At 40.2% G+C, this 13,861-nt stretch overlaps 2 protein-coding genes across 2 annotated transcripts in view; one reads left to right on the forward strand and one right to left on the reverse strand.

Moving 5' to 3' along the window:
• LOC132078221 (uncharacterized) overlaps positions 1-13,861 on the reverse strand; it is a 100,715-nt gene that overhangs the window by 48,631 nt on the left and 38,223 nt on the right. The window lies entirely within an intron of this gene.
• The window catches only part of FGD5 (FYVE, RhoGEF and PH domain containing 5), a 74,772-nt gene that overhangs the window by 24,063 nt on the left and 36,848 nt on the right, over positions 1-13,861 (forward strand). Inside the window, exons 4-5 of the mRNA XM_059480254.1 lie at positions 2,597-2,655; positions 2,766-2,796. Of these exons, the coding sequence (XP_059336237.1) occupies positions 2,597-2,655; positions 2,766-2,796 (90 nt within the window). The remainder of the gene's footprint in view (positions 1-2,596; positions 2,656-2,765; positions 2,797-13,861) is intronic.

The raw sequence follows: 13,861 nt of genomic DNA on the forward strand, positions 1-13,861 counted from the left end.
AGAGCCATCAGTGCTTCGCTCCCCCACTGCACTAGGAAAAATTTACCTCTACAGCACATGGCAACGGCAAAGAATGTAGTCTGAAGATGGACAATGGTGACAACGTAAACAGCAAGAAAGGCCTGGCTTGAATGTCAGGAAAAAAAGTCTCACTCCAAAGCATTTAGTTTCCATCTTGAGAATTTAAAATTACATTGAATCAAAAAAGACTGTGCAGGAGAAGACCTGCACAGTGCACAAACAGGGACCAGTAAGCAGTGTCTCAAAGGTCTCAAAACAAGCAGGGCAGCTACTGAATCAAAAGCAACAGTACATAAGAATGTCTTTTCTGCTCCTTACACATTTCCACTGTTTCCAGACTCCAGGAATCATTCTGTTTTGCAAACCTTTAACATATCAAAATGTGCACTCCTGTGCACATACATAAAACTGAAATGTGCTGCAGTTGGGAACTACAGACTTGTGTGCCTTGAGGAAGCACCTACTTCAGATGCCTTTCAAGGGACAGCTCTTGATTTATATAATTATGCAGATCCTCCAGGACAGCTGCAATCTAGCTCTTCAAGGATGGATCTGGAAGACAGATATGGACTACTTTTCCTTCACTCTCACTGGTTCGCAGAGCTAAACTGAAAAAGTGAATTGTTCTCATAATGCCTCAGTTTACTTACCATTAGCACTACTGTAAACTGCTACATAGTGCATAACAATTACAAATGGGGCATTATAAAGTCACCCAGATAGTGAAGCTTATAAAACTGCTATGAGCCTCTGATTGTGGCAGTAGTGCTCTTGTCTGAGTACAATCAAGCTACAATACACCAGAACACAATCAAGCTGCAATACACTCTGAAGTACAACACACACATAGTGAAATGAATGAGGAGATGAAATCTATCCATGTTAGCATGGCAAGTTAGTGGCACACACAGCGATGGAGCTTCTGCTTCCATGTTTTCACGAGTTGCCCTGCTTTGAAATGCAGTACAAAAGAGTACTCCAGAGAAGTGACTTGCACAATGCTTCTGATTTAGAAAATTGTTCTGTGATCTACTTGTGCAGCTCTTAGGCCAAACAACTCCATCCTAGCCCTATGGAGGCAGTTTTGCCTCCAGCCCCACCATTTTTTTTAAGCTGGATCTGTTTAGTTCAGTTTTTTAAGTATACCAGTCTGGTTCTGATAAAGGTTGTACAAACAGCTGGGTCAGCATAACTGAGAACTGGCACTATGTTTAAAGGGGAATGACTGGCACTGTCACCAGAGTGCCATCAATCTTTATGATTAATATGTCACAGGCAAAATTCAGGGACTTCAGTGTCACGTGGTCTGTCCAGAACAAGTCTGAAAGTGTCTCTATGCATTGCCTGTCTTGGGTTATTTAATTGCTGTTTGTTTAACCAGGAAATTAACTCTGAGATACACAACAGTGTTTGTAGACAGATTTCTGCAAACAGGGGATTGAGTGGGTGCAGGTCCCTCAACTATTCACTCTCTGAAACAAAGTCCAAGTGATTATTATAAGACTGAAAAGCTACCAGCATTTTAAAATCTTTACTCCCTGCAGCCAGTCATGTGCCTAGTCCTGTGGTATAGCTGTCTCCCAGCTCCCTCTTCAGTAGCTGCCCTCTGGGCCTTTCTCCAAGCCTTTGCTTAGCCGATGGAGGCCATGGCAGCCATGTAGGGACCCTTGACTTTCTGCTTCACTGAGTCTCTTATCAGCCTACTTGGTCTGGCAAGCAATGTCACTAAGACTTGATACTGCACTCATTTCCTGTGAGTCCACTTTTAGTCACTGAGGGCTGCATTTCTTTGCAACTACTAGACCACTGTTTTTGCTCCTTACTTCATCACTGCTGAAAAACTCAAACTTTTTCCTGTACATTCCTTTCAGTACATATTTCTATGCTTTAGCCATCTCTTACCATAAGGATGAATCGTGAATTAGGAGCAAAATACTATTAGCCACTTGCACCTCAGAGCCATACAGTTTGCTTCTTTCACAGTTATCTGTTTCTTCCAAGATGCCAACCAGTTAAATAGATGCCTCTGAGATTTCAAACAATGTTGTCTGGTGAAGTACTGAACTAATTCTGGAGATATTTATTGCCATTTAGTTTAGACACTTTTTTTAGTACGCAATAAAGCCCTTTATCCTGTTTGCTTCCACAGGTCTCACTGACAGCAGTCAGAACAGTTTGGAATATGTCCATTTTGATAAAGAACTCCCTTTTCCAGATGGTATATCCTCAACAGCTGTGAAGCTAGCCTGTTCAAAGTTAAGCACTTTCTGCTTCTTTGACAAATTTTGGACCTGTAAAAATCCACAGAAAATTTCACTCCTCCTTCAATAACAAGACATTTTTCAAACTTGCCATCTGTATTAGCAGCTATTACTTTGTACTGTATTACTAGTATTTGAATTGAGGAAAATGGCCTGTCTTCAAAAGTCCAGGATACCAGACACTGAACAACAAAGAATAAAGTCTGGTCACTATTTTTACTATAGAAATATGTCAGTTTAAAGTGCTCTCTAACGCTGCTTTACTTTGTAGAATGAGAAATCTCTTAATTGCTTCTGACTTCTTCTGTTGACAGAAAGATGGCCAGTCCAGAGCTTACCTCATTGCCCAGGAACTAATGTCTTCAGAAAAAGTGTGAGTTTGTTTTTATAATCTACCTGTTGCGCTTCTAAATTTAAAGCTATGTAGACCACCCTTCCATATTCATTTGATGGCAGTTAATAAAAGTTTGTCTCTCTCCCCAGATATGTGGAAATGCTCCAGTTGTTACGTATGGTAAGTAAATAATTTTAATCACTGAAACCTAGATACCCTTTTATTTAGCTGCAATTTAAAAGACATAAAAGCACTGAAGGGATTTAAGTGAATTTGAGGAGGAATGGCTTACTGTGAACCATTCTAATCTATTATTTGTCATCTAGAGGGAAAAGCCTTGGCCAACAGTTGGGGTTTCTTGAGGCTGAGACTGGTGTAAGGTGCATAATAACCCTAGTGCAGAGAAGGAGATGGTGATAAACAGGGGTGGACACTCTCCCTTCACAGTGAGACAGATGGGATTAGAGCTATGAAGCATGGGGATTTGGTTTCAATGGACTCACTCTGCTTGCATTTAAGCTTCTTGTTTTCTAATAATGCAGTATTGGTAATAGCCAGTGTGCTCTGGGTATCCACACTGTGTCACAGTGTTTTGGTTTAAGACAATATAAGAGGCAGATACTCTAAAATTAGTTACCTCTCCACTGATTTAACAAATCCCTTTCCACCAATAAGGAGAAAGGAACAGGAGTAGATATAAGTGAAAAAATAGCATTCTATAAAAAAGAAACAGCAACAGACAAAAAATAACAGTAATCCTCACTAGTTACAAAGTTGTTGAGCTCTCACGGGCTACCGGAAACAAACATTAACTCCGAAGGGCAGAGTAACCCCTCTCCCAAGACGACGCCCCCTGCAGCCCAGAGCGTGTCGGAGACAAAAGGAAAATGTCAGACAAAGCCCTAAGACGGCGCCTTCCGCAACTGCATGTGGGGAGATAAAGGTGGCAGCAGCCCTCCCCGCCTCATCTCTCCAGCAGCAACAGCTCCATTGACAAAGGTGGCCGGCACCCTCGGGCATCTGGAGTTTGGGAACTGAAGAATTCGGTGAATCTGCAGTGCCAGCCTCTCTGCATGTCCCTAGGCTGGCGGCAGCCAACCAGCATCAGCACTGCGTCCTCCAAGCCACTGCTGCTGATGCTGTGCTGCTCTCTCAGGTCCCTGTTCTGATGTGGGCTAGGGAGAAAACGGACTCTCAAGCACAGAAAGAGCAGTGGCTCAACCCCAACCAGTGCCGGCCTTGCGCTGCGGGCAGATGTTGCAAAATTCACTCGGAAAGTTTTTCATTTTGAAATGCAGCCTCTCAGGTTGCTACCCTGAAGCAACTCTCTTCTAAGGCCAGAGGGAAACAAAAACAAGCCAAAGCCTCTACCTGCACTGCCTCAGCTATCTTGCCCTGCAAGAACAAAAGGGAAAAGAGCAGAGCCAAGAGGCAAAAGAGCTCTGCTTGGGCAATGTGAACATGAAAAAGACAGGCAACTTCTGGTTCTGCTTCTGGTTGGCCATGGAGTCTTAATAAGAGAGTAACAACTTTGGTCTCAGGTATAGAATACCAAAACATTTTGGGTTAGCCAAGACACACAGCTAATCACCATGGTGAAAATACAGATTGTGGTGTCAGAAACATGTGAGAGAACACCCAGAAATAATCAATTTTAGTCCCTGATAGAGAATTCTTGCATGGCATAAACTGACTGGTAACTTTGTCCTGGAATACTCTGTGTCCCTTTAACAGATCTTCCTCTGCTTCCCTAAAGACTGGTACAGAGCTTAGATGGCCTTGCTGTCAGTATCTTTCTTGGCTGTTAGTTGAAAGGTAGTAAGGAATAATAGCCGCTACACAAAGCATGCTGCTGCTATTTCCACTGCTGCTTGGAAAGAAATTTCCTGAGAAGGGAAAAAGTAACCCCACGTTGTCCTTGAGGACATCTCAAGCACTAGCAGTGGAACAGGAACTCTGATGGGGACAAAAGTAATGAGGTTGGAACTCAAAGGATACTAAGTGTGACAATGTCACTGAATTGGGAGGAGCTGTCGATTCCCTCAAGGGCAGAAAGGCCTTGTAGACAGGCCTTGACAAGTTAGATAGGTGGGTCATCATCAACCACATGAAGTTTGACAAGGACAAGTGCCAGATTTTGTGCCTGGGACAGGGCAACCCTGGCTGTATATATAGACTAGGGAACAAGAGGCTGGAGAGCAGCATTGTGGAAAGCACATAGGCAGTAGAGTGAGAGTATTTAGTGGAGGTGTCTAGGAGAGGCCTCTCATTTGCATTACATCCTGGCATTTTCCATACACCTCTAGGAGATAAAAGTGACTTACTAATGCCAGAAAACTTTTCAATAAATATATCCGAACTTGAAATGCCTTTCCGTGCCTTTACACACAGTATAAATGGCTGCACACCCTCATGGCTGCTATAGCACCATGTTACTGTCAGGCTGCCTTGCCTATGCTATGAGGCAGGAAAAAAATACTTCAGGACTATTCCCCATCCCTTCCCTTTTCTGCTTCCTCTGGTAAATCCCTGTGTAGTGAAATTTGTTTCCCTGCCTGCCCAATTCACTGGATTAAAGGGATCTTACGAATATTTAGCATGTTCTCATTTTTCCCTAGTTATGAAAGAAATTAAGGAGAAGAGAAAGAGAAAAAAAAAGAGAGAAGTTAATATGTCAAATGAAAGTGAGAAATGGACCAAAGCAAACCCTTGAATGAATGCACTGGTGGGCAAAGTTAATCCACTTATTGGTTGTGAAATGTCAGAATTACTATAACCATGCACTGTGACATTCCCTGTCCCAATTCCCTGGGTTAGAAAGTTTAATAAAACCTCATCAATTTGAGAACTGGAAGGACCCATCAGACAGATGAGCAGTCACCAGCCGTATGAAGTTTAAGAAGGGCAAAATCGCAATTTTGATTAATTATTTCCTTATATAAAGGAAAAGTTCATATGTGTCTTGACCCATACACTCCTTTCAGGATTACAGGAGGCATTTTTTCAGCAGAGCCAACAAGCGAGTTTCTCAGATAAGATGTAATTGTTTTTATGAGTTGGCTTTCTAACTAGTGAGGATGTATGAATGGAACCTGTGTCAGAGAATGAGAGAGAAGAGAGAAACGGGCAGCCTGTTTTCACACTTGTCTGCTAGTTCAGGCAGTCTTTGGTTTAGAAAAAGTCAAAAATCTTCATGGGAAAAGGCTCAAAGGGTATGTTTCTGAGTTTCATTGATTGTCTGTCACCCTGGCGTATCCTGTCTCTACTGGTATAAGCTGACATCTCTATGATACCTACCTACTGCAGTGGCATTCAGAAATAATCTGCAGGTTTCTCCAAACGTTTGCAAACACGTTCAATCTAGAAAACACTGTCACTTTTTCTGTCCCAACTAATGTTGAATCTTTGTATTCACCTGCTGCCCAGTGTATTGTTCAGAATATTTAGAGAAACTATTACCAATATTACAACATGCAAATCCCTTAGAATGTAGGGGTAATATTGGTTATTACCTAACCAAGCAATATTTTCAATACTGCTGTAACAATAATTCTAATTATTGTTCCTTTTTCCATATTTGAATAGTTTTAAGAATAATCACATCAGCAAAAAATCATGCTTTCCTGTGCACTTGCTATTGACACAAGTTCCACTGGCAGATTTCAGAAGCAACCAAGAGTGCCCACAGTCACCAAACTGATCTCAAGGTACAACACAACATTCATGGCCAGTTAGGACCTTCCTTGACAACATTCCTCAACCCTGGCATGCATTTCTGTTTCCCATCACCAACTTTCTCAAGAAAACAGTTTCTAGAAACTTAGCATCATGTCTCAAGTTTCATCTTCTCATGTAAATCCACATCTTGGTAAGAAAGGCAAAGAACTAAACCACACCCTAGCTACTTTCAGAAAGAAAAAAAAGGCTTTTCTTAAGCCTGCAGCAAGAGCAATTTCCCATCTCATTTCCAGGCTTGGCTAGTGCTGCTGTTCATTCAGCATAACAGATTCTGTTTGGCCTTTCAGTGGAGACTTTAATAAACTGAATGATTGCCAAAATGATGACATTTCCATACACCCACTCTGCTATTGAACTGAAAGACTGGAAACATTGTGTTAGCTCACAAACTTGGTATCCGTTGGTGTGGAAGTAGTGATAATAATTTAAAAGGTTAGCTGTTACTTGCCCTACTCAAAGGTAATACAGTTCTCTGGAGCAGTAAGTTCAGGACCCATTCTGGCCTGAGCAGGTGGAACTGGCAGGGGCCTCTAGTCCAAGTTGATGACCTCTTGGTACTCACAGTTTTTCCAAAGTCGATTAGTCTTTGAATCTCCTTCAGGATCACTTAATCTTCAAGCTTTATCATTCTGTCTCCTATTATGCTTCCCCAGCAGTGCAGGCTGCACTTGACATCTTTTTCTTAGTACTCGCTCCTGAACAAAATGCTGCAGATGGCTTTCTCAGTCTAAAATTTCACACATCACCAAGATGGTTTATTTGCTTCCCCTCAGCTGGTCTGTTTCAAATAGCTTTACAAGATGTACACAAATGAAACTTAGGGTGACTTAGATTGCTTCAGAATCCCAGTCTGTATGGGACCAAGCATTTCCTTGATAGTGTACCATGATCACATTTATTTTGCCTTTCATTTTTAATAGTGGACCATGTTCATGTTTATTTTGCCTTTGGCTTTTGTACATAAAATCTCTGTGTGTGCAGAAACCCCTTTGAAGTTATTACTTCCCTCCAAGATATTAACTGAATTAAGGACAGCTCTGCACTGAAAAGACATCAGCCCCAACATCTCCTTTGAAAAAGAAAATTGACCCTGTTTCCTGGTTTGTATTTTCCACAATTGTTAGAAACAAAGACAGCCAGATTTATGCTTCCTAAGCATTTGGAGATATAACTATGAATATGATAAAGATCGATATGTGCGGGTTCTCCAGCCTTCAGAGCAGTTTGGAATTCAACCCTGCACTGGACATCTCAGTGTTCATGACTGCAAAATAGATCTTAGGACGTAAAAAAGAACAAAATAATCGTAGTGCTCAAGCCTCTAACTTAAGAGTTAAAACTCATTGATTAAACTCTATTTTCAGAATTCTTATATGTGGCACATTCTCAAAACCAAAAATTAACTGCCTAATTTAGGAACCACTGCTAGGTGTTAGAAAAAACAGAATTCCATCTATCTCATTATCCCATTCCATCTTTCTAATTATTTACACTTCCAGTGAATGATTTGCTGAGCCTTTTTTACAACTGTGAATTTCTTGGATGATGTTCAAACTTCTGCTTAACCAATCAAGTCATTACTTTCCTAATAAAACGTTTTAGTGAATGTAACGTGCTGCCTAAGCAAAGAGCTAGTTTGCTGTTAGGCTCTCTGAAGCTGTTGTAACAGCCTAAGGACACACTGTTACAAAAGAATAGCCTGTCCTCACTTACACTAGGCTGATTTTTGTTCTCATATATTTATTCATTTTTGTGTTCATCAGCAGTGGGAAAATAACTATGTATTGGCCGGGGAGCTTCCGCAGTGGAAATGCTGAGCCAAAATAGCTTTCAGATAACCTGTGTATCTCTTAAAAGGAGAAGGAAGCCACACCAGCACATCTGGATCAGGACAATTCCCTGGTAAAAAGCTGCACTGATACAGTATCCTCAGTGTATACTGTACAGTCTGCTGGTTCTGAAATTCATTTGCTATGTTTTGGATGAATATGTCTATTTGGCTGCATGTGAATGTGTGCTGAGGTCAAGGTTCCTGACCTAGATTGTACCCTGTATGGCAGGATAAGGGACTAATTGTGGCTGCTGAGATAGCATTTTCTGTTGTTCATCTGGCATTGTTTCTGCTGAGTCTAGTAGTGAGAAATGTGAGATCGCTGCTCCATACAGATCAGGGGTCATTCAGTCTGCTATAGATGATGTGCCACTCTTTAATTCAGGAGTGCCACTTTCATCATTCGGAGAGGGGCTGCTAACTGTGATGCAGAACCTCCAAGAATCTCCATGAGTCAGACTCGGTTCATAGGGTACTGTACAGCACCTCATGTCTGTACTTGGCTTTATTATGGAGGCTGTCTTTTCCCCCTTTGTACTCTTCACCCTCCCCTCAGGTATAATGCATAGATGTCCAAAGGAGCTTTGGATTCTGCAATATGCAGAATCTATTAAATCCACCTTCATTCTAGAAATGAGAGTGATTGTAAAATCCTGCCCCATTTTATGCAATTAGCGTAGACTTTATTTACATAATTTGGGCTGCAACAAGATTTTCTGTTGTCTTCCCTAGCTGTGTTACAAAGTGTCAAATATGATGACTTCCCATTAGTATTGGTCCATTAAAACACCAGCTTGACTACGGAAGCAATTGCAATTCTAGATATACATGTAAAATTATTTTGTATGCATGTATGTTGATGTATGTGTGTATTTTGCTGAAAAGCATAAAAGTCTGGATGCCAGGTGGGTGTTGTGGTGTGAAGAAGGTAAAAACACGCTGTGTGTAGACATGATTTCTGTAGCTGAAGTGCTGGTATCCCCGTATGAAGGCAAAGGCAGAAAAATAGCTGCAGTTTTCCACTAATGCATCTGCTCTGTACACTAGCTCCTTTTTTTTTTTTTTTTCCCCAGTGTTATTCCCTAATGGAAACTCACACATCTAATTTTAAAAATTGTAGAAATATCCCAGGGGAATTTATTCACCCATCAGACCATTCCCTTTTCTTTAATACAGTCTAGAGATATATGCAGAAAAGCTGATTCAGCCATTACAGCTGTAGGGGTCAGACCTCTGCTTCATGTGGATTTACATAGTTTTTCTCTGGCAAGAACAGCAGATGATTAACGTCTTCAGAGCATTGCATTGCATCCTTTTGAGTTAAGATTCCTTTACCTTGTTAACAACAATGTGAAGCTAATTCAAAATTCGGGAAGCAGTTCAGGTCTGTTCTGCTTTGTACGACCTTTGTTCCTCCCAATGAGACGATGTAATAAAGAGCAAATCAACTTTGTTTTCAAGACCTGGAATCAAGGTCACCCGTAATCCTTAGACTGCAGGCATTCAGAGTTTTTCTAATTCAACCACAATCTAGCAATCTGTTCCTTCTAGTACAATGCGCACTTTTTGTTCACAGAAATGCTATTTGCTTCAGATATTTCTCTTGGCCTATTAAAGAGTGGCTTTGCTCTATAATCATAATTTTCTACTGGAACGTCACAGTTTCTAGCTCAAATGCAGGCCTGATGCTAGAAACACAATGCTGTGAGCCAGTGAGAAGGAACCTCAGTCCTCACCTGCAGAGGAACTTCTGGTCAGACCATAGGACTAGAAATTACTATTGGCAAAGACAATATTAATGGTGATGTACTCCCTTCTCCATTCTGTTCTCCTGCAATTGTGGTCAATATGCAAGGACTAGGATTTTCATTATGACTAGATTAGAATTGTCTATGCTAGTGCTTTAGAAGATGAAAAATAAGAAACCCAAGTAAATCTAGCAACTGATCAGCATTTCTTGGACAATTCTAAAAGGTCTTCTTTCAAATAGTGTTGTCTGTTTAGCTACACCTGTGAGTCAAAATCCCAACTTTCCCTTCTTTAGTGTACTCAGCTTTCTAATATTCATAGTTGCTTTCAACACACTGCAGATGGCAGAACCATTAGCTTTTTACAGTAAAGGTAGAAAATAACTTCAGTCCTATCATTTTCTGACTACCTCTATTAGACTGACTGTAGTAGTCCTCAGTTCCCAGGAATTCATCCATCTCTAGTGGATGAAATGATCTAATTTGGCCTGTTCTGCTATATACAGAAAAAAACAAACAGACATTCTGAATCCAGAATGAATTACTGCACTCCAAGTTTTTTTGAAGTAGAAGTCGAAGAAAAGGAGTCACCCAGCATAGCATATATGTATGTATGTAAACATGTACAGAGAGGCAATTTTTTTCTCCAGGGTAACCTACTTGCCTGATAAGTCATAAGTCTGACAAGAGATTTTCCTTCCTTTCACTAGGGTCCTGCAAGGTTAAATGTTCTAATTTCACTCATTTTGCTAATAAAGGCTAACATATATACAGGATTGCACAGTTGAAGTTTGCAGGTGGATTCACACATTCACCCCTATTGTTGGAGAGAAATGATACACAAACTCACTGTTTCTGCATCTGTTCACAGAATCCTGGAAGCTAAACCCAGAATTAACTCTTGTCCAATTAACTACACCTCTTGCTCTTTTATTAGAATATCACATTTCATATAGATGTTGAATCCTGTACAGAACTTTCTTGATAATGCTCTACCAAAAACCTCTGGTTGCTGGCATTGCTGACTTCTTTGTAAGAGTATCTAGAAATAACTACCTGCTACAAAAGTATCAAGGTTGCTAATCCTAGGTAAATTGAGCTACTTTTCTGTAGCCTAGATCCACATACTTTTTTTTTTTTTTTTTTCCCAAAACTTCACACACCCTAACTGTTTCCTGTTAGTGTCAGCCAGCACTCCCAGCATCAGTAAAGCGTCTCATACCCCAGCGTCCTGCGGGGAGGCTCATCACCTCAAAGAGGGTGTCAGATTCTTTTCCAAGAGCCAATCATATGTCAGTTAGGCAGGGCTCCACATAAACCATAAGATACTGTTGAAACCCTGCATTCCTCCTGGTCTCATACTCTCATAACAAACTCCAGACTACAGTCCCCATTTACAGCAGAGAACAGAATTCTTCAGAGGCATTTCTGGAGGGAAAAGACATAACTTGTGTGTATTAGCGATGTTCACAAACAAAAGGAAAAATAACCAAGCCAACAACCTTTGTGGCTGTGGGGTTCGATCCTCTTTGTTTCACTTCATTATTTGTAGGGTTTATATCAGGAATGTTAAGGATATGGCCATTTGATGGCTATAAAGGGCTTACTTATGGATCCCCAAAATGTAATAAAAAGATTTATGTTTCAGAAATGTATTTTCATAGCTGGCTTGCTAACCTTCTGTGTCACCTAGGCAGCTTGGGTTATGCTTTCCATGCACATGCAAGTACAGGCATAAGACTGTGCGAGATCTGTAGGCTCATCCAACCCTGGATGAGATCGAGCTTTGTAGCTATCACACCAGAGCCCTGAACCAAACAATTTCTATTCATGAAGCTGTCTTAAGAAAGTTTTGATCCATCAGGGAATTATATAGACTCAGTGTTTACTACCTCCTGTACTTAGACATTGGGCTTTTGTGAGAGACTTGGAGGCCTTCAGGTGCCATGACTGATTACAGTTAGTGAGATTGGAAAAGCACTTTGCATTTGATTAATGGCCTCACAGACACTCAGCATTTTCAACAGTGACATAATTATTTATAATGGATGTTTATAGTGATTACTGTTATGCTGCAGGGTTTTTGTTAATCATTAGAAGGCTGGCTATCCAGGCGACTGGAATTTAATTATTTGTCTGAGAATTCATTATAATCAAGGGGACAGACAATTAAAAACTAATTAAATCTAGTGAGATGCTGTGGGAAAGGAGTGCTAATCCTGTTGCTTGTTGTGGTGGAAAGTGGACAGATACAGAGCTGTTTGATGTTAATTTGGAAAAGATGACATCTTTGTAATGTAATGGATTACTTAAGCACATCACTAGTGAGCTACAAGCTATTCACTTGTCTAGGCACAATAAGCCGAGAAAACCCTTTAGATTCTTTCCCTTTCCCTGATCTGGATTAATTATGATGACTGAGGATTTTGAAAAGTTGCAGATTCCTTTGAGTTAGTAAAAGCATCCAGAAGACAGATTGATTGGTTTAGTTGCTTGAAAAACTTTTGAATTGTATACTGGCTGAAACAAGAACTTAGATAGGCTAACTCACATCAGAAAAAATTGGAAATTTAATAGCACAACATTGGGATTATTTATGGTACTGGGGCAGGACATGTTGCAGAAATTAGACCCAGATAATTAGGAAACATAGTAATACTTTTTCAGAAATCTTTATGATATTTTTTTATCCAGGATATAGTTAATCAAAAAGAAAACTGTCATCATGATCTTTTTTTTACCTAGTTCTAGTGGCTTTCCAGAAAACAAATGTTTCAGCTGTTACAGTTGCTAAAAAACCCCAACATTGTCTATGTGTGACTCTTGGCTATTATCAATTAGATAATCCAGTCATCCCAGTTCACAGAGAGCCAGTGTGGACGTTGCAGTTGACAGTAACAACAGAAAAACCAGGAATTAATCTGAGGAAACTAAAACCTGCTATTGCCTGGAATCAGTTCCTATCCATGAGAGGAGTTTTGAAGGTCTTTGACTAGACTCTTTCCTATTGTGTAAGAGCAGAACCTTTCAGCAGGATCACAGTCATACCAACCACATCTCACCATGCCAAAATCAGTACAGCAACCTTGATTTAATCAGTCCAAAGTGGACAATCCAACGTAAAATACAGATTCACAGTGAAGCATACTCTGATGTGTTGCTCATACCTGGACATTCGCAAGTTTTGTGCAAGTTTGTTCTTTTTAGACTCCTCCTTAATAACTCTATCTACTTTTTTAAAAATTAACTAGACAGAAGCCAGTGTCATGAGAAATGCCATGATAAATCCCAGTATGGCCCAGGGAAGTTCATAAGATTGTCCCTAAAAGTCCAGGGAACAAAAATTCTTTTCTTGGCAACTCAAACCTGGGAAAGTATTTTGCTATGCGCTCTGAAATAGGTGCCCTATTATGTACTGGAGTGGGCTATATTTTAATATAGAGGAAATTGCCCCTATGCCTACATAATTTATAAACCACTACATGATGAAAACCATTTCTTAGATGAGGAAGAAAGGACTCAGGTTTCATAGGAAAAATTATTTGTTCCATACTTTTAAATTTAAGTTCAGAAGTATAGCTAGTGCAATTTCTAGCACAAGGCATGGAGTTGTTAATGTTTTTCATGTCAAGATGTTGGATCCAACAAGGTAAGAATCTCACCCTTCATTTTTAAAAATTATGTTTCGGGTTAAGAAACACTGTAAAAATGAGGCAAACCAGACTCAGGAAAGCAAGGGGGAAAAGAAATAAAAAGATACCAAAGCGTTGTATACATAAGGGTCATATGGCTTGATCTGGTGAAACATTCCATTTTAGGTTGATAGCATTGTGGAATTCAGCTGAAACAGTGTATGAACTAATGAATAAAAGAAAACATATTCTATTATCTCCTTGCCATACTGAACACTATTGCTGTTGATAGCATA

The sequence above is a fragment of the Ammospiza nelsoni genome, chromosome 11 (assembly GCF_027579445.1).
Source record: "Ammospiza nelsoni isolate bAmmNel1 chromosome 11, bAmmNel1.pri, whole genome shotgun sequence".
In the NCBI taxonomy this organism is placed as follows: domain Eukaryota; kingdom Metazoa; phylum Chordata; class Aves; order Passeriformes; family Passerellidae; genus Ammospiza; species Ammospiza nelsoni.